Source organism: Psammomys obesus, unplaced genomic scaffold, assembly GCF_907164565.1.
Source record: "Psammomys obesus unplaced genomic scaffold, mPsaObe1.curated_primary_1811, whole genome shotgun sequence".
In the NCBI taxonomy this organism is placed as follows: Eukaryota; Metazoa; Chordata; class Mammalia; order Rodentia; family Muridae; genus Psammomys; species Psammomys obesus.
Window position 1 is genome coordinate 13,652,150 of NW_026596162.1, and position 25,818 is coordinate 13,677,967.

At 43.8% G+C, this 25,818-nt stretch overlaps 1 protein-coding gene across 1 annotated transcript in view; it reads right to left on the bottom strand.

The window, feature by feature from the left end:
* The window catches only part of Fam120a (family with sequence similarity 120A), an 87,359-nt gene that overhangs the window by 28,555 nt on the left and 32,986 nt on the right, over positions 1-25,818 (bottom strand). Inside the window, exons 4-10 of the mRNA XM_055595280.1 lie at positions 21,312-21,440; positions 20,337-20,433; positions 13,377-13,474; positions 12,909-13,192; positions 6,661-6,748; positions 4,449-4,676; positions 1,899-2,073 (exon numbers count right to left, since the gene is read on the bottom strand). Coding sequence (XP_055451255.1) covers positions 1,899-2,073; positions 4,449-4,676; positions 6,661-6,748; positions 12,909-13,192; positions 13,377-13,474; positions 20,337-20,433; positions 21,312-21,440 — 1,099 coding nt within the window. The remainder of the gene's footprint in view (positions 1-1,898; positions 2,074-4,448; positions 4,677-6,660; positions 6,749-12,908; positions 13,193-13,376; positions 13,475-20,336; positions 20,434-21,311; positions 21,441-25,818) is intronic.

Consider the following 25,818-nt stretch of genomic DNA (forward strand, 5'->3'; position numbering starts at 1 on the left):
ACACACACACACACACACACACACACACACACACACACACACACACAAAGGGTTTCTCTGTGTGGCCCTGGCCATTCTGGAACTCTCTCTGTAGACCAGGCAGGGCTTGACCTCCCAAGTGCTAGGACAGAAGACATGCACCACCATCACCTAGCCAATCATTCATCTTATGACTGCCTGTTAGACACTCCTGTAGGAGTCACACACTCAGCAGCAATAAGACATGTTGACAAAACTGATTCTAAACACTGGCCATCTCAGTGCAAAGCCACATTTGACAAAAGGCCATCTCACTGCTGTGTGAGAACATGACCTTTCATTCCAAAGCCTACCTGGCCAGCCCCACTCAGGCACACTGTTACTTGGTTCCTTTCCCCAAAACCAATGGGGTTTTATCCCCCCCTCATTTTTCCTCATTCCCATGGGGTTTCCAAGGCCTGTTTAGAACAAAGTTAAGGCAGGTAGGCATCTCTAAAGGAAAGGCTTTGCCTGGCCCCTACCATCCGGCAGACCTGCATGCAGCAGGACACGAAGTCAAGATTGTTCTGAGTGTCTCTGGTATGGCAGCACACCATAACACAAAGACCCTAGGCCTGAGGGGAAGAAGTCAGTTACACCAGGTTTTGTGGGATAGCGTAAGTGATTACTGGAAACTCTACGAAGAGTAGCCCTGTTTTAAACACGTAAGCAAATAAATAAACAAAAGAACTTCTATTGAGAAAGCCATCCAATCATTTGGAGTGGAGGATGAAAGGCTGAGAACAGGCCCAGGTAGGAGGCACAGGAATCCACAACCTTTTGACACAGAGGGGAGAGAGTGGAAGCCCTGATGGGCTGACATCACATCTGCCAGCTCTGGTTCACAAGCAACTCAGCTGCACCTCTCAGTGTAACCAGCTCTGAGAAAGGGGAAAAAAGGGCACTTGTTTTCAAGTGTTACAGGTTATAACTTTGGCACAGAAACAAACAAACAAAAAAATTTAAGAATCTACTGAATTCAAACCAGGTGTTTTGGCTCATAACCTGTTATCCCAGACCTCAGGAGGCTGAGGCAGGGGGCAGCCTGAGTTCAGGCCAGCCTGAGTTACAGTGTAAGATCCCACAGATTGAGTTTAAAGTTCCCATGCACAGAACAACACAAGTTAGTCAAGAAGTGCCGGCCATGCGTGTCACCACATAGTGAGGCTAGTGAGACCAACATTTGCTCACCACAGCCTAAGTCACAACAAAAGGACTTGCTCCAGGAATTTAAATTCGTAATATTTTGATTTTAGGCTCTATGTTTTAGAGACCATTCCTATACTTCTAGCATTTTTGTGTTCTTAAATTAGCAGATAAAAGTGTCGAGAAGAAAAAGCGGCTTCCCCCAAAATATGACACAGGCCTCATCAAAGACAATGCTTTGGACTTCAACTTTGACCAGTATTTCACACAGTCCTTTCCAGTGTCCCTCCCTTCCCCCAGGCTGATGAGCTCAAGTGGCCACACCCAGGTAAACCATGGCAGTTCTGAGGTGAGTCCACTGTGGTTGTAGAACCTTACAGGAGCTGCTCTCCAGACCTCTGAGCTGTGGGAGAACACAGAACTGAGCTTCATGAGCATGGGGCAGACACATATGCATGTCGGCTGGCTGTTCACGATGTTATCAGAGCAATATCAAGTTTAACATGAAAACTTGCTGTTTTACTTCTTTTACCAGATAAACATCATTACTAAAACAGTACCAAATGTGGCTTCTCCTCCTGTTCTGAGGGCTCTACACTGTTCCACTATCCCGAGAACAGCCCACCTCCTGCACAAGGAGGGTCTCAGGCCATGGTACTTCAAAGGCTTTAGAAAATGCACAAGAGATTACGAGGAATCGAGGGAAACAAACAATGGATTGTTACAGTACATACATTCTGGTGGAAGTCTGTTCTTTCTAAAAGCAAGTCTCTCAGTTTTCTTTCTGCTTTCTGCCAAACTAAACAGGACTCCGTAAACATACTGACGAACTGGCCTATAGAGCAGGGCGGCCGGAGGCAGGTCTTTGTTGGCTTCATCTTCAATAGAAACAGCAATTTTGATTTCACCCTTTGCATGGAAGAAAGCAGAATAATATTGCACATTTTTCATGTTGAATTTACAAGAAACTCACAGCAATACACTGCAACATCTCCATTAATGACATAGCTATTCTATTCCAATGGCTTAACAACTTGCCTACAGTGAGATGTTAAGGAGAGTGAGTCCACTGGCAGTCTGTGGTCCAAAGGTATGTCCAGAGACTCAAAAGTGATCCTATATTACTTTATCATTAATCCAAAAACCAAGAGCAAAAGAAAACCACATAGATGAGCCAAAGTCTTTTAACATTCTACACAGATAACACCAGACAACAAATACAGAAGAAAGCATGAAGAATCTACAACTTTCATTCATGGGTCAAGATGGTCAGATACAATAAAGTTTGTAATTTTCAATGACTTGTACAAAATCCAAGGAATGCAGTATTCTAAAATGAAAGTCGTGTTTTTACCAATCTTTTCCATAAAGAGTTGCCACGTGTTAAAAGTGATCTCCCTAAGAGAACTCTTTTTGAACATGTTCTCGGCTTTTCCCCAATGCAGTAGGTGCTTACCATGTGTCCCACCATGGTCGAGGCGAGGCCACAGACAGCTGCTAGGACAGAAAATGAAAGCATTCCATTCCCAGTTCAGGTCCCAATATGGTAAGACTTTCATCTAACTCAAGAACAATCCACCAAGAGACAAACCACAGTGGTGATCAGCAGCTGACTGTTGCCAAACTTCTATTGCATGGCGTCACAATACATGAAAATGTTCAAGGAATTTTACTTATGTATATTAGTAACAAAAATGCTCATAACTTTCAATGCCTATTATCTTAGGCTCTCTTAATAACCACCTTGTCTAGTTGCTTTTTCATACAAATTTAATTTCAAAATTACTACTTTCTACTACTTACTACTTTCTTTCCTCTCCATTAATCCAGTAGCTAAATGTACTCTAATTCTTAACATTACTATGAAGTAATGCTCCTTCATGTTACCATGATTGTCTCATTGCATGTCATGGCTATTCAGCTCATAGGAAAGAGTGTGCGTTGCAGCCTAAACTGTCCCTATACTGAAAAATCCTAAGTAGCATTTTTAAAATCTGAAAAGACAGTTAATTTCCTCAAGCCCAGACATCTTCCCTTGACATCTGCAGGAACAGAAGAATGCTATTAGTACCATCTGCACTTTTCACCACCCAGCTGCCCAGGCATCAAAGCTGGCAGCACGGATGCAGGTGGCTCCAGTGGCCTTACATCTCAAACAGTGCCATGAGGAGCAAGTGCCATCTCTATACATGTTCTTTTGAAAAATGTCTTCTAAAATTCTGGACCCTTAACTACACCCTAACAAAACTGTTAACAAAAAACAAAAACAAACAAACAAACAAACAAAAAAAGCATTTTTTGGTGATTCTCTAAAACTAATGTTTGTCTTACGACCACAATCTGACCATTGATACTCATACACACCCATAGTAAACAGTAAGACAAGACTTGGAGGTAGTGACAACTAAAAAGGAAATGAATTAAGAGTGGAGTTAATAGCATTAGCTAAATATAAATACTCTCTGTGTTTGGTTGAGCTGCTCAATAATCCACCTCCTGAGAACTGTGAAACAGGAGGGAGCCTTTTGCATTTATTGACTCCATTTCATAAGCCACAATTGGATTGCAGAAAATAGAGGTGAGGGAAAGACAGGGCCCATGTTAACGAAGAAAACATGTTGATAATAAGATCGTAATAAACCAATTTATCACTGAAGTGACTTCTGCCAACACGAAGACCATAAATTACTGAAAAATGTAGATACACAGAAATACACCGAGACAATGTCAACTATATGCATATATTCAGCTACACATTTGATAAGACACTAATAAAGTAAATTATGCCGCTTTATAAAAAGATAACTGGCATTTCTAAATATGTACATTTTAACAAAATCCTGTATTTCATTTCTGGGTCCTATCATTAAAACTGCAGTAAATGAAGTAGAGGAAGAAAGTGGAAATGCATGAAGTCGTATTAAAGGAAAGATGTTATTGCCTAAGGACAAATAATAAATAAGTCATATACCATTCACAACATTAGGATTAACGTGACATTACAACACAAATATGGTGTAAAATTTTTTTTATTTTACTAAGAAAAAAAAATGAGTTATGCAAGTTCACTAGGAGTTTTTAAAAGTATTAAATTGAAGAGGAAAGTAAGATTTTATAATTTGCTTTTAAACTGCATTTATAGAAACAAAATTTCATCTTTTGTTTAATGTTTATAAACTAGAAATACTTCACAAGAACCAAAAATAAAAATGGCTTCAAAAGGAAAAAAAAGGGATGCAATGGCTGTCAATACTCAAAGCTACTCCAAGGCCCCTGGATAATACCTTCGTCAGGACGTGGAAGATGTAGGGGTACATGAGTCCCTTCTTGTGCCTGTGCTCAGCCACTCTCAGCACCTCAGGTGCGACGGGGGGCAAGGGAGGTGTGGTGATATCCATGTGGTTCCTGGTGGGCATCGACAGGAGACACGGGATTGACTGGACAGTGCCCATGTGGCTCCCTTTGCCTTCAGTTAGCTGGCTTCCAGAAGAGGCAGTGGACGAGCCTTCTGCCTACAGAGCAAAAGGCAGGAAGCAGGAAAAGGAGTTCAGGTCCCATTCTCATTATCTCCAACGTACAGGCTCTTGTCCACTTAAACCTCACAGAGGGCCCAGAGATGATTACTTCCTACAGCAGTCAGATTCCATACCAACCAAAGGGCAGGGTGGCCAGAGAATACACTCCCCTGTCTCTCCTCAAACTGCCTTATGCACAAAACACACTGTGCCACAGAGGACAGCACAGGCTGCCTCCTGGTGTGCAGGGTTAGAAGACTCATGTCAAGAAGCAGCTCTAGCTCCCCCAACCCTGGACTCCCTGCATGGAGTCTCCAGCTCTTTGAAGCTGCCTCACTTGCAGACCACCCCCATGTGTTTCTGGCTTTCTGCATTTCTGTCGTCCTTAAGATCTTGGTAGGGCTGGAGAGATGGCTCAGAGGTTAAGAGCACTGCTTACTCTTCCAGAGGTCCTGAATTCAATTCCCAGAAACCACAGCCATCTATAATGAGATCTGGTACACTATTCTGGCGATCAGATATACATGCAGGCAGAACATTGTATACATAATAAAATAAATAAATCTTAAAAAAAAAAAAAAAGATCTTGGTAATGTTTTACTCTTTAAGAAACTAGCACTCAAAGAGGCTATGCATTCTATAATCAGTAATTTAAACAACTGAATTCATCCCAGGTCTGACTTCAACCTTGTTATTGCTGGTACTCAAGAACAAAATTCTCATCTAAAACTTTCTCTATAGTCATGATAAAGCTCATACACAGGCAAAAGTAAAACGGAATAATAACAGCAACAATGCAGAGCACTACAATCCTCTCTCTAAACCAATCTAATCCCATAAAAAAACAATGACTCAGACCTATAAATGATAATTCTGAAAAATGGATAAGAAATTCCTAGGTGAAAATGCTAACAACTGCTCACATAAACAGCAGGCATGGGCACAGGGGAGGAAAGCTGGACCAGGGTTGCACCAGTGCCAAGCAGGGCGCCAAGGAAAAGAGAGGCAGAGATAGATACCCTGGCATGCTCTGAATTATCAGAAAAACTGCTCAAGATTAATTATTATTTGTACAATAACCTTTTTTTTTTTTTTTTTTTCCTGATCAGAATGCTAGAAACTGCTTATTACTTGATTTGGTGTTTTCCTAAAACATGTATATTTTTCTGTTTTGGAATAAATGTCATTACAAGGGTATGTAACAGAGCATGAATTTTACCCTTTAATATACAAGTGCCAAATTTGGTCTTAGAAAAATTCACAAGGGATACTTTCACTCTTCTCTAAGAGCATAGATAGAAAACAGTGCAAAGTATTTTGCCAGATTCTTCTATGAACAACAGCTTCTCATGAAGTACTTCTAATTGATTCACCATCATTCAGTTGACTCAGTTTTAAATTAATTTCTGGTACCCAGGTAATCTTGCCCAACCTCTTGAAGCAGGAGTCTTGCTCCTCCTTAGGGAGCATAAATGGCAGACATAATCTTGCAAGTCAAAATAAAAGGGGGGTGGGGATTTCCAGAAGTCCCTACTAGCAGACAGAAGTGGGTAAGAGAGAAATAGAATTTAGTTTACTCCACTACTGAGACAGTGTAGCCCCAGCTGGCCTGGATCTCACAGATCCAGCTGCCTCTGCCTCTGCCTCCCTCATGCTGGAATTAAAGGAGCGCCACCGCACCAGTTACTTTTCACTTTTACCAAACACACTCTAGGTGCTTTCTCAATCAGCCTTCACAAAGCTCCCTAAAAAAAGAGCACAGGAAGGCTACAGCACCAGATCCTGGAGAGGAAGGAGTGTTAGAGATGTCATGCTTCTCAGGTCAAGCAGACTTCAGAGGTTCTAAATAATCCCTTCCCTTCCTGAGCTCTCTGGAAAGCATCTGACTCGTAACACATTTCAGAAAGGATTTTTCTTTAACTCAGTCACCAGTGTACATGCCCAGGTGGAAACTAAGCAACGGAAGGTGTGGGTTCTATACCTTGACTTGGTCTCCTGGATCTCCCCGTGCCAGTGGCTCTGCATGGCTTCCTGTCTTCTCCCAGCCAATCTTGTTCCCACTGACGTGGCTAAACAAAAATGAACAGGATCAATGAAAACTATGGACTAAACCACCTCAAATGAAAAGAAGGGCCCAAACTAAGTCTGTTGACTCAACATCAATAGCATTAACTTTTCCTGTGCTAATGACCTTAAGTTTTCCTCATAACTCTATTACAGGAATATTTCCTCCTGCTTCAAAGGGAAAGGAGGCTATCAGGCATCATAACCTTACACTTAGCGTGAGGTAACAACACTCTCATAGGCACCTACTCTCATGGGGAAGAGTGTCAATCACCAGCAGAAAGGGAAGAAATAGAGTGTAGGCACAGGAGACAGATGAACTAAAGTTCAGAGAACAGGGACAGATTTGTATTTGGGAAACAGCTTGGCAAAACAAAAAATAAAAACAGGGTATGAAAAGATGTATTTCAAACTGCAAGGTAATGATGCATGACCTGTCTGCAGCCTCTGAAAACACTTTACTTAGTTTAGGCAGTATTTTCAAAACCTGAAATGCAGCAGGTAAGAGTTGAGTGGTCTGAGTAAGCATTACTCCATAAACCCTCACTTCACTTACACTTAGGGACACAATATTAGCAAGTAGTCACAGTCCATAGCAAAGGTGAAAAGTGTTGTCCTACATGGGCAGTGGGGACAAAAGGGGCTGGAGACAGGAAGATAGTACATGCAAGAAAGCCAGCAGGCAGGGTGATTTCCGGTGAGGACTGCTGGGGCTGCTCTGGGTACATGGTCCCAGCCCTCACCCTTCCTTGGCAGCCCCCTATGCCTAAATTACCTCTGTGATGACTACAAAATATGCCACTTTAAGATACTGGCTTGCCTTTCTAATTGAATCATAAGGCATATAGAGAGATTTAAATATGCATTAATTCTCCAACCTACTAATCAATTTCATTTTAGTTTTATCCAAAAGAGGTAAAAAAAAGCATTATAAAGGCTATCCCAGACACCTTACTTAAATTGAGCATTGTTCCATGTGATACCTCAAAGTCTCCTTGATCCCATTCACTACATGGCAGGTTCTTCTAGCCGAAGACTCTGCTCAATCAACACCATCAACAACAAAATGCCTAGGTTCACAGAGTCAGAGAAAGCACTATTCTGTACACTATTCTGTACTGCCTGAAATGTTCCCTGCATGCACAGATGTATGTGCAGGGTTCCTGGACTGCCTAAGGCTACCTGAAAACTGGATGGCAACAGTAAGAAGGAAAACTGAAGGAAAGGGGGCACGTTTCTCTGCTGACTCTACAACTGAGGTGCAGCGCCATGCTACCAACACCCCAGAGAAGCTACATGTGCCTGTCCTGTTCTACATACACCATCAAGTTGAAACTACAGTAGTGCCATCACCCTGATACTCACGAAGCAGACTAGTACTTTCTGAAAGCATCTTGACAACTGGCAATGGTCAAGTAATCTAATCCACTTCAAGAGGGAAACCATTACTTCACAAGGTAAGAAAGCAAAGTACATGGCCAGAATAAATGCTTCGCTTTGAAGAACAGATGTAGTTCAGCATTCTGTAATTCATCTGACACAACTTATAACACCTTGAGCTTATTCTTAGAACCAGATGTCTCACCATGTAGCATTAGCTCTCTTTGAATCTCACCCATACCCACAACAGCATAAATCTTTGATGATCAAATTCAGGCACAAGGAAGTAATCTATCACTGACCCCCAAGAAAAAGGCACTGAACTCAGTCCTAGACGTACTACTAGACTGTGCCACAAACTGTTACAGAACAACCAGCTGTAGATGCAGCTCTATAAACATGCAAAAACACAGCAAGCAAGCAACCACTTCAACACTGACTCTGTGGAGACAGCTGCAGAGGGAAATGGCAGTGAAGCAGGGCAAGCTTTGTAGGCTGCCAGAGCTGCTGGTAGGCAGCACCACACTAGTGATGTCCAGGTCACAAGCACCTGCTGAAGGTAGAAACGTATTCTAGAACTAAACAGTCCCATCTTAACACAAGATCTCCCTTCAGAGAACAGTCAAAGTTCTTTCCCATCTGACAGTGTGAGATGGCTCACACTTTCCAAGACACCAGTGTCTGTGAGCTCTGTACAGAATAAGATTAATGTGAAACAGCTAGCAGGAAGATAAGACTATAGACTCTCTTGCTGAAGGAATAAAAATCAAAGTTATTTTTCCCAACATATAAAATTCTGAATTGCCTCAATGAAAAGATCTTAGAAATATGTTAAAAAGGAATCAAAGTGTAAACGTAAGTTGTGGCACATGAAGAAAGCTCGTCAGCTGCACACAGCAAACCATTCTTTCCACTCTGTCTATAATATCCTTGAACCCCAGAGTAGGGAAACATGAATTCTCTTTGTTAGGCACCTTAAAAAAAAAAAAAAAAAAAAAAACGACTTATATCTAAAGTCTCTACTTCCTGAAATACTAGGTCAAGGAGCTGAACAAAACTCCTTTGACTATTGTACACTAAAAACCAAATCATTGTTTTATTTTTGTATTTCTCTAAAGCTCAATTTTTGAGCAGTTTGAAAGTTGCCATTTATTCCAAGTATATGAGCTTAAATAATTCACAAACTCAGCAAGACCCCCTCTTCCACATTTGAGCAGGAAGCTACGCCTAAAAATGCCAACCCAGACCCTGCAAGGGCAAGGAGAAGTCTACCAGGAGCACCTGTATCCTCTGTGGCCTCATGGGTACCTGCAGTTCTTTAGAACCTCTCTGCAGCACAGGTGATGCTTCCTGTACAGATGCCCATACCTGCCTTCATGAATGTGTACACACAGCATATCTCTACACGCAGTCCTTGGTACACCATGGGCAAGAACAAGGGTGGGGTTTGGCCAGAAGTGGTCCAGCCTACAGCCCACCCTTTTGATTTATCTTTAAGAACAAGTATTCGGTGATTTGAAGGTTTTAAGGTACATTCCTTTCATCTCCTCAGGGAAAGAGACCTAACTTTTATAGATTTAATAATAGCAGTGTCAGTAGAGGAGGGATACAAAGTAAATAAAGTGTAATTAATAAAGAATTAAAAAAATACTATCAGTGTAACTGCTGAATCACAAATGTCTATCTCTTGGCATTTAATAAAATATCTTACTATTATTTTTATGAGTATGTGTGTATATCTTTCTGTGCGTGCACCACAAGTGTGTGGGTACCCGTGGAGACCAGAAAGAGGTGTCAGATGCCCCGGCACTAGAGTTACAGGCCCTTGTGAGGCTCCTGATAGGGCTGCCAGGAAGCAAACTCCAGTCCTCTAGAAGTTCAGAAAACTTTCTTAATTGCAGGGCCATCCCTCCAGACCATTATCATTTGTCATTTAAAAATATTTACCTTATTTTTCGCAGGAAACTTTTCTTGCTTTTTATTTCTTCTGAAATAGTCCCCAATCATTCATCACCAATTTAAGGTTGGGGGAACTAGACCACTTACTCTGTAGATTATCCTAAACAAAATCTGGCCATTGCTCCCAGTATAGTACCACGCAAAATATACTCAAGGAAATATTCCTAAATTAGGAACTGACGGTTTGAAATGCAGCCACAGCATTTCATCCTAACTAGAGAATATTAGTTGTGTGAATTGTGCTTGGCCAGAAACACAGCCACGTAGTCTTGGGGTGACAGCTAGCAAGAAGGGTCAAATAGAGGTGTACCTTATGAAGAAACTGGAAGGACTCTCTTCCCTGCTATTTTACAGGATAGACATTGTAAGGTTTGATAGTCCTTTGCTGAAGGAGTTGGAATTACACTTCTGAGGTTCAACTCTCTGACTAAAAGGCAAATGGCGCCAAAAATATACATCTTTCTAAAAAAAATAGGTCTTTGCAGGCCAGGGCCCACTCGGCTCTGCAAGCCAGGCCTGGAGACCAGCACTTAACTTAATCTGTTCTCTGCTTCCTAGATTTCCTTTGGGACCCTACTTGCCATTGTAGACTGCCCTCCAGGACAAGACACCACAGAGCACATGTCCTCAACCATGTCTATTAGCAAACAGCAAGTGCTCAAGCATTTCTCGGGGAAATGAATAGATAACTTCCTTTCCTTCAAGACTTTCCTAAAAGCATAGTGCTGGTCAAGCCCACATTAAAGGTAAAATCCTGACTTATTATTCCTACTGTTTTTGTTCCTATTTTGCTTGTTTTAGCCCAGACTAGCTTAAACACTATGTAAATCCAAGCCCGCCTCAAACCTATAGCAATCCTCAGGCCTCAGACTTCCAAGTGCTGGAATTACAAGTTTTATTTATTATTAAGATACTACACTTGGCGTGGCTTTTGTGGTTTGTTTGGTATTTTTTACGAGGTATTTACTTTATGTATGAGTGCTCTATCTGCATGTACACCTACATGCCAGAAGAGAGCATCAGACTACATTACAGATGGTTGTGAGCCACCATGTGTTGCCAGGAATTGAACTCACGACTTCTGGAAGAGCAGACAGTGCTCTTGATGGCTGAGCCCTCTCTCCAGCCCCGTTTTCAAGTTTTGATACAAGGTCTCAAGATGCTATCCTGGGCACTTGGGCTCACAAGACCCTACTACATCCTGCCCAGGGTGTAGAGCCTCGAGGGCCGCCAGGCTCCGCTCTCACGTGTAGACTTGCGCTGCGCATAACATACTGTGCATGCAAGTCGCTCAACGCTGGCACCCGCCTCAGGGCTGAGACCCTGACCACACTCAGAAGCCCTAACTGTATCATAGCATCTGCCATAAGCAAAGCCTGCAGTCCAGGGCTTCAGGAAGAGGCACCTTATCTCCTCTGCCACCTCCCTCACATTTCTAACACCATCTCTTGTGTATTGTCATTAACCCTGACTTGAGGCTGTGCGTGCGTCAAGTTTCCTAAAGGACACTTTCTCTGCCACAGCAACACACTAACTGGCAAGCTGAGTAGTTCCATCTCCTTTGCAGGAACAGGATGCATATTCAAATGACAGCACCTGCGGGAAGATGGAGACTTCGAGAGCTCTGGGGACTAGGACAGCCAGACCTTAAAGCAGCACAAAGCTGGTAGCACTCTCATCCTAACCAGGGTGCAGCAGGCCTCTCAATGCCCACCCTCCACACCTGGCAGTCACCACCCACCCTCTCCAAGCAACTACCTAGATCTGTCACTATGTGACACTCACTGTGTGACACTTCACAGCAAGGCTTGGGGTCTAAAGCTTTCTTCTTCTGCCTCCTGTCAGTGTTTCACAATCTACAATAAACGATCCCTGTACAGATGCCTTGGTCTTCAGACCTAGTGAAATATCTCAGAACTCTAGAGGAGAGAGCTTCTTAAATCACCTGCCAGTTGTCTTCATGTTTGATGAGAATCACAAGGTGCTTGTTTAAAACACCCATTTCTGGGGTGGCAGTCTAGAGATTCAAGAGATCGTAAACCTATCATCCTGCTAAACAACACATTTGAAAGTATGAATACTAGATAACAATTCTTTCCTTCTTTCGGACTGCATACATACAGCCAGTGAATATTTATCAATTTTATACTTCTTTACTCCAGACAAGTATGTAGATTCAGTATACAATGCCTGAGGTCAGCAGACATCTGCTTCCATTTTGTAGTAGAAACACCAGGAAAAACTTGTATGAACACTGAAAACTGCACCTCTCAAATCTCTCGCACCCAAGGGCAAAGGTAAATGCAACATGCACCACCCTTGCTGGGCACTCATGCAATATAGCCTGCCCTGGTTATGTACCCATGAAGCAGTACTCCAACTCTGGAAAGGACAGTGGACTCACAGGTAAGGTAGTTAATTCCCTTTTCCCAAACAGAATACATTAGGGGACAGGGGAGGGTACGTTATGACTTCGCCGTCTGACTCGAAGTAACCATGCTTTGTGAATTCTATTACTCTCTAGGAAGATGTGCGAGCTGAATCCGGGTGGCATTCTACACTCTGGCAGGGCAAACAGACCCCAGTCCAAGGGACCAAGGGAATGGTCCCTTGGACTACCTGCTAAGTTTAGAGAAGGGGAAATTCAGGGCTCTCTCCTCTAGGGAGCCCAGAGGTTAATGCTTTCAGGGGAGTTGGTACCACAAAGCAACCCTCTAGGTACTCTACTGTGGTAGACAACTTTTGGCATAAACCCCAAGTATCAGCAGAATGAAAGAAGCCCTTAGATCTCAGCACCCAGAGCACTCTGTGACCGTGAATACTCACTTGGCTGCCCCTCCGCTGCCCTCATCGTTGTCTGATGATGATGATGTAGAAGAGCCAGGGAAGTAGGCAGAATCCACGTGATTGGGGCTGCCACTCTGGGCTGGATTGATGGGCGAGGAGCGCTCATACAGCGGTGTGTGCTTCCCCTCATGAGGAATGTTGCTGTAGCTGTTCTGCTCTGTCAGGTTCTTCCCGCTAGTGTCCAAGGCGAGGGCAGGCTCAGGGAGACTGTATGGGTATGGACCCTGGCCTGTGGCGCCCCCTGGGCTGGGCACCTGTGGGACCTGAGATGCAGAACACGAGTCAATGCAGTGGGCTGGTAAGCCCTGAGGCAAGCCAGGATTAATTGTGTCCTCTTTGGTAATTTTTAATTTGACGAACTGGCACCTAACTTAGATATCAACTCAAGAATTTTAGAACATTCATATCCAAGACCCACAGCACTACTCGCCTCGAGGGACACCTTACCGCGGGCTTTGCTTGCAGAGACGTCTGTGGAATGTTGAGCATCTGAGGGGGAACATATGGTGGCACCATCCCAGGCATTCCAAATGGATTTGGTCTGGCTGTTTTGTCAATATGGAAAGAAAATAATAAGACAACTGTGAAGAGACCGCCATATCTCTAGGGCATCTCTAGGGTCAGCCCAGGGCCCATGTGCCCTGGACCCTTCAGGTGCCCGACTTCCCAGAAATCTTTAGAAACTCGGATTTACCGTGTGGCTTCAGAGACCATGACTTCCTCATCTTGCTGTAAAAGTGGAAACAAAACTAGCCCAGAGCTCCGATATTCAGTTCTCTTAAGATCAGAGGGCTTTTCTCTGCCTTTACCCAGCTTCCAGTCAAGTAACCCACCCCTCCCAGAGTTCAACACTGTGCCTCTCTGAAAGCAAAGTTCCAAGACCAAACTGTGGAGGTGATTTTTAAACAATACAAGTCAGGGTCAAACCAGGACTGTAAATGCAACACTAGCCTTGTTGCCCCAATCTGGCAGACACAGGGTCTCCTGAGAGCCACAGTGCAGCCCAGAGGCTGAAAGAGAAGCACAGATCACTGCTCACTTCCTCCTGTTCCATGAGGATCCAGGAGCCTCATGAGCTGCCATCTTTCTCATCATCAAGAGCCTGCAGCTCTCAGCTCTGAACTGCCACAATAGGCCTTTGATCTTGGCTCTCAGTAGCTGAAAATCCTGGCACAGCTTCCCTCTTTGTACTGAACAAAGAAAACTGCCGTGCAAACAGCAGAAAAGAGTGACCCTCGCATGTGTGCTCAAAGGACACATTTACACATGCAGACACACCAAACACGCATGCACCTGCACACAAGCCACAAGTCTACCAGCTCTCCTCCAAGTGTGAGGTAAGAGTCACTGCACCTGTTAAAGATACTCTATGGTAATTCCAAGTTACAGCCAAGGAGCAGGAACAAAAAGATGCTATAAACCCAGCAGTGCTCAAACACTGTTACTGGAATCACTGTAGAAAGTTTGGTTAATTTTTGGTAGCTGACCTTTTCTATTTAACCTTTTTTTTTTTTTTAAGGTTTTTTGAGACAGGGTTTCTCTGTGTAATAGCCCTGGCCTGGCTGTCCTGCAACTCACTTTATAGGCCAGGCTAGCCTCAAACTCACAGAGATCCACCTGTCTTTGCCTCCCTAGTACCGGAATTAAAGGTGTGCACCACCACCACCCCTGGCTAACTTCTGAATAATGAAAGCATGATCTAGACGCATTGCTTACATTTGCTACTTTCAAAGAAGATAATCACTCTGTGCTACTTTTAGATATAACAGTTTAAACCTCCCTAAAAACAAGAACTTTCCTTTCAACAGGTAAAACAATACAGCATAAAACCAACGATTCTCTTTAAATTGTATTTCTATCATTTTGTGTGTGCACGTGTGTGTTTCACAGAAGTGCAGGTACCTGAAAAAGCCAGAAAGAAGGCACTAGATACCTTACATGGTTGCTGGGAACCTACCTCAAGTCCGAAACCGTAGAGACACTGTTCCAGCCCCGCCAAACCCCTCATTTTAAAAAGTATTTTCTAAAAATGCACATTGTATTCAATGCCTTCAAACATGCCCTGTATCTCCACAGAGCAAGCTACTGTTCTCTCCTATGTCAGTCCTGTGGTCAGTGAATGAAGCTGCCTACATTTTCCTAAAGAAATGTGTGGCCACTCAGGACCTGTCTCGGGAGCCCACAGGCCTCTCTCTAAATTGATTGTTGTTCTCCATGCCCAGTGCAGCAGCTGAAGAGAACCATGGTCCCCTTTCTCCATGGTAAGAGTGTCCCAGAAGAGACACAGGGCCCAGTGTGGAGGCAACACTGCTGCTTTCCTGTTTCCCTTTTACCGACACATACTACAGGCAGGCTTTTGTCAGCCAAGTATGTACAACGGAGAAAAAGAATGCAAGAAGAATGCTTAATTAATGGAGGATTTTTATAACTTAAGAAAAGTGTTAAGTATCATTGACCTACTCAAGGAATGCACAGAAAAGGAGCAAATACAACTGCCTTTAAGGTGTGTTCACTGACTTCTTCCCAAGACCCCAAAGCACAGTTCTTTGATGCACCCCAGTGACTGACAGCACCCAGAGCTGCCTAGCTTTTGCTCTATACTAAACTAAGATACCTGTTTAAAGGAATGGGTTTAAACTAGAACCCCTTCCCACTAACTAAAAACATCGCAGGCCCCCTGATTCCCATCCCAACCTAACAAAGGCTTTTCTCATGTAGAGAGGTTACATTAAACAAAACACAAAATTGTAACAAAATAAACTTTTAAAGTGTTCTGAGACTGGGAAATGGCATAGTAGTAAGAGTGCTTGCTCTGCAAACATTTAGTTCAAATCCCCAGCACCCACGTGCCTGTAAATATAGGAGCAGGCAGGGAGCACAGGCCCACCAGCCTAATGGAAGTGTCAAGTTTCCAGTTCAATGAGAACCCTTGCCACATGGCAATAAGACAAAAAAGTAGACAGCCTATATCTTACTTTTCCAGGGGTGTTAGAAATGAAGCTTTGGAAACTTTTCTTCATTCATTTAATCATTTTACAGCCTGACTGCAGATCCCTCCCTTCTCTCCTCCCAGTCCCACTCCTGCAGTTAACACTCATTTTCAATGACTGCTTTATGATTACTGGATACTTTTCGACGGGCACATTTACTGCTTTAGGCTTTACCTAGTCATTGCTCCCTCATGATAACCCCAGGACCACACATCTTTTCATTGTCTGCACCAGGCTGCCTTTTCCTGCAGAGATATGATAGCACATTCCACACAGTTGGAATCACATGGCATGGAGCCTTTAGCTTGGTCTCTTTTCCTTAGCAGTGTGCATCTAAGTCCCTTTGTGATTCTGTGTGGCTGAATAATGCTCCACTCTACCAGTTGCTGTAGTCATCTGCAAACCCCGTAACAACATCGTGGTTACTTTCAAACTTGGACAGATATAAACTAAGATGGTATGAACATCCAAGTTTTCTGTGTAGACAATATCCACAAACATGACTGCTGAATAACTATCCAGGTTTCTGTGCAGACAATCTCCACAAACGTGACTGCTGGATCATATGGTCAGATTATCTTTTGTTTTGTGAAAAGCTGCCAAGTTGTCTGATAAAGTATCTGAACCATTTTACATTCTTACCAGCAACAAAGTTCTTATTCTTCTTCTTATTATTATTATCATCATCATCTTTATTAATTTTGTGTGGGTCCATGTGTATGGAGGTCAGAGGGCAACATATGAAAGTCATCTCTCCCTCACTCATGTGGGTCGCAGGAATTGAACTGAGGTCAGGAGTGGTGACAAGTGCCTTTCCCTGCAGAGTCACCTCAAGAGCAGCCGCAGAATGCTTGTTCCACATCTTCAACAGCATTTAGCGATCTTACCTCAACAGGAGTGTACTAGGAGCTCATTTTCATTTCTTAAGTGTGGTGGTTTGAATGCCAATGGCCCCCATAGGCTCATATATTTTGAATACCTAGTCCTCAGTCGGTAGAACTGTTGAAGGATTAGGCCTTATTGGAGAAGCTGTGTGTGTCATTGGGGCAAGCTTTGAGGTTCCTCAGTTCCATGCCACTCCATAGTAGCACTCTGCCTCCTACTGGTGGATCAGGTGAGCTCTCGGCTACTGCTCCAATGTCCGGCCTGCCTGCTGACACACTACATGCCACAGTGGTCATGGCCTCACCCTCTGGAACTCCAAGCCCCAGTAAACTCTCTCTTTTCTAAGTGGCCTTGGTCATGGTGTCTCTTCAGTGACAGAAAGGTAGCTAAGGCAATAAGGAGGGCTCTGGCAGCTTTTAAACGTGCATGTGCACTGACCTCTGCTCACATAATTGATAGGCCTTTAGTACTTGTATTATCTGTCACTTTAAGCCACAAATTGTGAGAACTCAACTTAAGCTTTCTCACACTGAGTGCAGAGTCGTGATTCACAACAAGCGGTAGCTGGCAGTGTGGTTGGGCACATATCCCATCACCTTAGCGTGTGTATGCTGACTCTCAGTGCAGTGGATGTGTGGAGGTTGGCAGACAACTTGCTAAAGTCAGTTCTCTTCCACTATGTGAGCTCTGGGAAATCAAACTCAGGAGGGCAGCTATGTCAGCAGAAGTCTTCCATCTCAATAACCTCTGTAATTTTAAAAAATCTAGAGGCGGGTACAAAAACATTACACATTTCATCCTTCAGTAATAACCTCCATATCTAGTTCACTGTTGAGTGCTTGCTGGAATATTTATGACTGTGGAACTGATTCCCAGCACCTCAAAAACACAAAACAGGAGGATCCATATTAGCACTGCTAAGACAATGGAGAGAGAAATGAGGGTGGGGGAGAATGAGAATCAGTTGTCAAATGCCGGGCAAGGGAAGATTTTTGTTTGTTTATATAGTTTTATGGTTTAGCTATTGATATCTCTCTCTCCAAAGCCTGGCATTGGAAGCTTGGGCCCAGGGCAGTGGTTTTTATTACCAGGTCAGGCCCAGAGAGAGAACCTTCACAAGTTGAAGGTGCTGCCCTTTGAGTAGATTAGTATAGAAAATAAAACTGAATTCTAAGTCAACTCTATATCATAAAACACTTAAGTATCATTTAATGACTGAAAACATGAATATACTTCACATTCTAACTTAATTTAAAGTTGACCTTGTTTACATAAAATGCCTTCAACATGGTCACTATGGGACCACTGTGGTCCCATCTGCTATGAGGTCCTCACCAGAGCTTAGCTGATTCCAGCGCAGCAACCTGGCCAGGCAGTGGTGGCACATGCCTTTAATCCCAGCACTCTGGAGGCAGAGGCAGTTGGGTAAGTTTAAGGCCAGCCTGGTCTATAGTGCAAATTCCAGAATAGCCAAGGCTAACTAAACCAAGAGACCCTGTCTCAAAATACCAAAAATAAACTAATTAATTAATTAATTTTGGGGCATTTAAAAAAATTGCTTATTTTATATACCCATGTGCCACAGCATGCACCTGGAGGTCTGAAGACTGGTTGTGGGAGGTGGTTCTTTCCTTCCACCACGGCAGATCTGGGGATGGAACGCAGGTCATCAGACTTGGCAACAGGGATAGCCTGTGACCCTCCTTGTCAGCCCAGTCTTTTTTTCTTTAAAATGTTACTCAGATTTAGATATTCTATTAGAGTTGTGAAAACCAAAGTAATATATAGGAGCCAAGTGATGGCTTCTGTCCTACTTCCCTGAGCAGTCAGGCCTCCTGACTAGTCATTTGAGCATTCCATCATCAACCAATCACTTGGTGCCTTTAGGCCATTCTGCCTATAACAGAGTATCTGCAATTAACAAATACTGCACATCTTCTTTCTCTTTTACATTCATGTACTGATGCCACTACAACAGAACAAGAAGCCTAAGGTCAGCAAGTGGTTGTATTAGATGGGCCAGACCCAAGGTCCAGTGTTGATTTCATGCTTTCTATCAACCAAACAAGCAATTATGAAACATTTCCTTTGCACAAAGCACAGAGCAGATGTATTTTTTTGTTTGTTTGTTTGACTGATTTTTGGTTTTTCGATACAAGGTTTCTTTGTGCAGTCCTGGCTGTCCTGGACTTGCTTTGTAAACCATGCTGACTTTGAACTCAGAGATCCTAATGCCTCTGATTCCCCAAGTGCTGGGATTACAAGCATTTGCCACAAGGCCCAGCTCAGCAGATATACCGTAACTGATTAAAACAGTGTACACCACCTGTTCCATTCTACAAATTGTGCTCCTTTTCCAAGAATAATACCAAAACACGTCACATTATTTCACTCCCCTGATTCAAAAGCTTAGTGGCTTAATTCATTCAGTCAAGTTTAGTCAAATATTTATCCACTGGGGATGCAGACGGCCCTGGGTCCCCTGGCCCCTACTCACTGCAGGTGAAAGAATGTGCAGAGGCAAGGCCAACAAATGTTGCAGATGAATGTGTGAGGATTGCAGCAACTGAAAGAAAACACTCAGTGCCCTCACAGATACTGAAGCGTGGGCCTCATAACTAGCTGACCCGTATCCAAGGCAGTCAAGAAAAGGAGCACCAAATGTAATAGTCAGTCGAAATGACACTGGCAGAAGCGAGCTTTGTTTTCTCCAGGAAAAAAAAGTTACTGTGCTACGGGCCTGCGGAGCAAACTGTCAGCAATGGGGCAGGGGCAGGTATAAGCAAGGTAAAGAGATGGGAGTCAGGGCAAGCATGAAGTGAAGAAAGTGCAGGGGTTTAAGTGTGGTGTGGCTCATACTCTAAAACAGGACTCTGCTCTGAGAAAAATAACTGTGTGCAACTGAGTGAGCAGACTATCAATAAAGAGGCTTGGTGAACAGATGGTCAGGCACCCTGAGCCCTTTAACCCCACTTCCCTCAGCCACAATGTCTGACAGGCTACACTGACTCACCCACCTTCCACCTGTCACGCCAAGCCTAATATCTCTGATCTGGGTTCCTAGTACCTAACACATGGACAGAACAATGCCTGAATCCATGAAACATAGCTCTTAGGATTGGGGTAAAGGTGCTTGCCATACACACTGAACAACCCAGGTCTGAGACCCTAATCTCTGATGGTAAGAGAAAGCTGTCATCCAAACAGCAGCCATGTGTGCCCACTCAAACACAAGAACAATTTTAGAGTCTAATTCCCACATACATCTCATGAACACTATTTCTGTTAACACATACAGAACACATACTGGAAGTGCAGAAAATCATACTTTCAAAGAACAAAGCTGCTACACAGGGTGATATGTATCTTTAATCCCACCATTCAGATGTGGAGGCAGGCAGATTTCTAAGTTCAAGCACAGCCTGGTCTTCATAGTGAGACCTTGTCTCAAAAAAATAAATAAGACAAACGGGAAATTTACTGGGGAATAAGTAATCTCTAATGCAATCACACGGGGACTTTGTTTACTTACCTAAGTAATGTGGTGGGTGAAATGGCATAGGCTTGCTGGTTGCTGAGTAATATCCAACAGCCCTCTTAAATCGAATGACTTTGTCATCTGTCCTAGACTGAAACAGATATGGGAAAGCCTTAGTTAAGCCACTGGTCATATGTATGAACACCTTTATCATAAGTCAACACATGAATAATTCATAACCTTTTAGGTTAGATAAGGATGTAGAATGACATGAAAGCCTTCAGGTCAAACACAAAAGACTATTATCAAAATATCAAACCAAAAGTGCTGCAAATTTAAAACAATGTAGTCAGAAGGTAGATTTCTCAACTGGAAGCAACCCTGGGTGCTAGCTCTATAGCTTCTCTGACCAGCTTTGTTTGGTCTCTGACCTTCCAAGGGCTTTGACATCCCCCCTCACCACCACAACCCCACAGCAGGTGGACTGGATGGCACAGACCGGAGGCAGAGCATGACTGCCATGGCTTAGGCTCAGACAAGGCAGGAACATCTCGAACCTCATCCACTCCACTGAGCTGATATGTCATCATACTTTACTTCCCAAACCAGATATTCAAATCAGCAATCTACAGTGTCATCTGACCAACTTTTAAAAGTTTATCTTTTAAAAGCCAGGTATAAGCACAGCATGGTGATGCATGACTTCAGTCCCAGTACCGGAGGCAGAGGCACACAGAAAAACCTTGGATCAAAAAACAACTGACCAACAAACAAAACCAACTCTCTAGCACGTCCATCTTATGAACACAGCACTTAGGAGCACTCTGGCCTTACCTACATTAACCCTCTCTTGTTCAGGAATGACAAGCACGGTGGAGTGGCTCAGACCACCCAGCTGATGGAAGATACTCTGGGCAGCCTAACCCGCTGACCCAAGGCCTGCAGCTTCCTGTCCTAAACACACTCTTCCAGCCTAGACCCCTGGGCACAGCCCATGCAAAGCCCCACCCTTCCAGTTTGTGGTGTTACCTGTGAATGCTGGAAAACATCCTTAGCTATGGCATCCAGGTCAGAGGTGTCGTGAATGTTGCGGACATAGTCAGCTACAGCTTTGATCACTACATCACAGGGTGGCAAGACCAGCTGGTGGGCTCGGACCTGGGAGGACATATGCAAACTCAGCAGTAATCAGGAGCCTCAGAGATGGGTAAGGCTGTATGAAGGACCCAGACAATCCAAAAGTGTACCTTCTGGGGTCCTGCGAGGACCTGCTTACCACCCACCCATGAGATTCTGGCCTGGGCTCCTGTCAGAACGGCAGCTTTTCCTCTCAGATGATGAAACAACTCACTTGCTCAAACCCTGTGAGGTCAAACAAGCATGGCTGGGATTTCACCAGTCAGTGTTCTAAGAACAGGACCTACATATAACAAGCTGAGCAGGCCACCACAATCCAGCAGCTTCCTTCCTTTCTGCATCAGCACATTAAGCCAGCAGTGGTGTGATCAGTGACCCTGCACTTAAGGCTCCCTGAAACTTTAAGGATAAATTTAGTTACTAAATGCCCACATCCCCCAAGTTTATCTACAAACCTAACAGGAACACTGCCCCATTGAGAGCACATCTGAAAAGAGAGGAATAGAGAATGTGGTCTAACACCCAATAACGAGGATGGGAACCTCTCCTTATCCAAGAGCTGCTACTGAAGAAGGCAGGTTAGTACACAAGGAAGAAAGCAAAACCACCTGAGAAGAGCTTTGGGATAGGGAAGACAGTGGCTCCCACAACTGTCCACATTCCGCCCTCCTGCACATACACTGTGGCAAGACAGAAGGTTGCCAACTGGCTCACCTTAATAATAATAGTGTCTCAGATTGTTTGGGAGGGCAAAGTGCAACCTTAGGGTCCTGTATATGCAAGACAGTATCTGTGAGGCAGTGTAAGAAAGACAGGACCTGCCACTGCTGGCTTCAACAACAGAGAAGGGAGCTACAAGCCAAGGAATGTAACCAGCTGCTGGAAGCTAGAAAACCCCTGGGAAAATTCCCCCTGGAGAGTTCAGATGATCACAGGACTGTTATATCTTGATTTTAGCCCGGTGAGACACATTTTGGACTTCTAGTCTCTCTAACACTGAGGTAATATTTTTTGTTTTGTTTTGTTTGTTTTTTAAACCAGAGACATATGTGTATGGAGGGGAGAATGAATTAGTAAAGTTCAACCTTAAAAAAGGAAATGAAATTTCACTTTGAGATTACTACCCAAATTTCCAGATGCCCAAAGCTACATTACCTGACCCCATAAAAGGGGGGTGGGAGGGGAACAAAGAGTTTTCCCCCTTTAGCACACATGGATTTTTCCAGGTGGCTCCCCGAGAGACCGCGTGTTTACTGATGCTGACCATCAGCCACACATTCATAGATGCCTGCAGCCCCTCTGCGTGTGGGAAAGGTTACTGCCACCCATGCTCCAAGCAGACATGTAGAAAGTTGAAAGACTTGGGACCACTCTAGGTGGAAGGGGCCATGCTCTGCCTCCTAAGAGATGTTTCTCAACCCCAGGGCAAGGCAAGTGAAGAGTCACTACAGCAGCCAGGGACGTCACAACAACAACCCTGAGCTACCCCATAACACCTCTTTCCCATGTTCCTGCTGGCACACTCTTGGGCACTCTTGAGTGTCACATCAGGAAGGGCAGCATATGGGCTTGGGCGTGAGGAGTGGGAAAAGTGTCCTGATGGCCTGGCTTCAACCTGTAGGTTCAACCTTACAGGTGTCTGTGACTAGCTGGCCACTCACATGCCAGACACTCTACAAACTAATGCCTGTCTCCCCATGATGTGTGCAGTATCTGAAATGCCAGTTATTTTAGGTGGTTTTAGACATTAAAAGACAGTAACTCAGATGGCAAGAACAGAAGTCACTAGATATAAAATGGCTTCCTGATTGCCTCTTTCAAGAGCAAATGCAGCCCCATGGCTGGTGCCCGAAGGCTCCTTGCTGTCCTGAACTGACGGTGTAGTAAGCACCCCTCAATCTTTACAGTGGCCAAGCAACAGCTGTCTTTTCTTAATTCCATTTTAAAATTTCAGCCCTAAACATAAGGTTAGGAAGAAACAAAAGTCAAATCAACTCCAGGGACTCTGAAGTTGGAAACAATTATTCTGCTTCTGAGAAGAATGGATGATTTCTGCTTCATTAAAAATTGTTTATGATCAAATTCCTTTGTCATGAAATTGTGAAGGACTTCACTGTAACTCACCTGCTTTGCTTGAAAAAGGAGGGGGTTATAAAAGATCCAGAGTTTTATCCCCTCTCTATGCTTCCAGGCAGGAAAGTTAATAATAGGTAAATATTATCTCAGTAGAAATGCTAATTACCTCTGCATAAAATTCTCATGTGAGCTGAGCAGTAGCACATACCTTTAATCCCAGCACTTGGAAGTCAGGAGGATCTCCCAGTTCAAGGCCAGACTAGAGAGTTCCAAGGCAGCCAGAGCTACACAGAGTGTGGGGGGTGGGGGGTGGGGTGTGTGTGTGTGGCAGCGGTGGTGGTAGGGTCCTCCAAATGTGAGTTTTCATTTTTAGCATTATCTTTTCCCCAAACCATTTCCTACTGAAGACTTTGTGCTGTGATCTTCCATATATCTGCCACAGGTAACTGTGACACAGAACTGCCACAATGGAATCAGTGACCAGCCAGAGCATCCCCAAATGACAGATTATGCCCCATGCACCAGCACACACCCACTCTCCCCATGCCACCCAACCTAAGCTCTGTCCTTTGACCTCTGTTGTAGTTTGAATGTCTCCAGATGGTGGTGCTGTTTGGGAATGTTACAGAACCTTTAGTAAGTGGAGCCTTATAAGCAGGAACACTCCACTGGGAACAGGCTCACCCCACCTCCTGTTTGGTCTCTGCTGCTGCCTGTACAGCTTAAATGTCATCAGCCAGCCTCATCTTCTTGCTGTCATGCCTTTCACTCCATGATGGACTCTTTCCCCCAGGAACTATAGGCCAAAAAATAATAATCCCTTTCGTGGCCAAAGCTGCTTTTTGTCAAAGCATTCTATCATAACAGTAGAAAAGTAACTAATTAAACATTTAATTTAAATTTAAAAAAATAAATGTCTTTAGGAGCCAAGTCCCAGGGCTGGGCTGCTGGTGTGGGTACTGGCTGTCTGCGTCCCCCGGCCTGTCCTCAGCAGGTACCTCTACAAACACCATGCCCATGCCATGTGAGGTTCAGCTTCCCACTAAGCTGCTGGCAGCCCTAGGGTGCTTTCATTCTTTTCACAGATGAATGTGGTGATGTCCTTAGGGTGGTGGCCAGCAAAGAATGGAACTCACACCACAGGAATACAACTAGATCATGGGTGTCCTTAGGGGGCCCTCTGAAGGGAAGCCCACTGTGTACCCAGAGATCCTACTACTCTACAACCACGGATTTTGGTCAGTTATTTCAAGGGACATCTCCAGGAAGCTAAGAAGAAACAATACACTATAACGACAATTAAAGCACAAAGTAAATAACCTCTTTCAGACAGACAGTATCTCAATAGCATCTGTTACGGAACATTTCTTTAGTTTAAGTATCTCACTGAGTAACCCTGTAGTCTCAGCCTTGACTATATGGTAGAGCCCTGAATTTATTTAAATATCACTCTATTATATATTCCAGTTGTTAGATTAAGCCCAACACACCACAGCATTTAGGTATTTCCATTACAACCTAAAACTCAGGAATATCATTTGATTAAAAAAAAAAAAAAACCTTCCAACGCTTTCTAAAACTTGCTATTAGAAAGGACAAATACAATGCTTTTGTGCAGGGGTGAGGTTCCACTGAACACGAAGTCTACAGGCGAGCCACTTTTACAGAGCCTAGGGGAAATCAGCAGTTTCTGATAGGTCAGACACAGAGAACTTCCTTCATGAGGTCAATCACCGTACTATACTCCACGATTAGACAGACACTGCCTCATTCTAAGTGGTCGCAACACCTTATCCAGAGTAGGATTTGTGTGTGTTTGTGTGTGTGTGTGAAGACAAAGAAAAGAACTACATGTACTTTTTTATGTTGGGTAACATTCTTCCCCGTTTTGAGGCAGGGTCTGAGACTGTGGCTCAGGCTAGCCTGAACCTTGCTATACAGCCCTCATAATATACAGCCTCAATCTCATGACCCTGGTGCTCAGCCTCAAGTACCGGAATTACCAGTGTGTGCCACCAATCCTCGTCACTTCAAAACTCTTCTTCAAAGTTTGTCTTTACTTTGTTTATTTGTACCTTTAAACAACTGTTGATGCCCATTTACCCTCTGTGTGAGAGCTACTACTGTACACTCAAACAGAGCACCATCCATCGTCTGGGTCCTGCACCCAGCCAATAGACCATCATTCATATCTATGTTGCAACTTAAGGAAAAAAGAACTTCAGTATTAGGCTGGCCACAAAACATAGGAGCACATCTACATACTGAACTGTCTAACACACACACACACACACACACACACACACACACACACACACACACA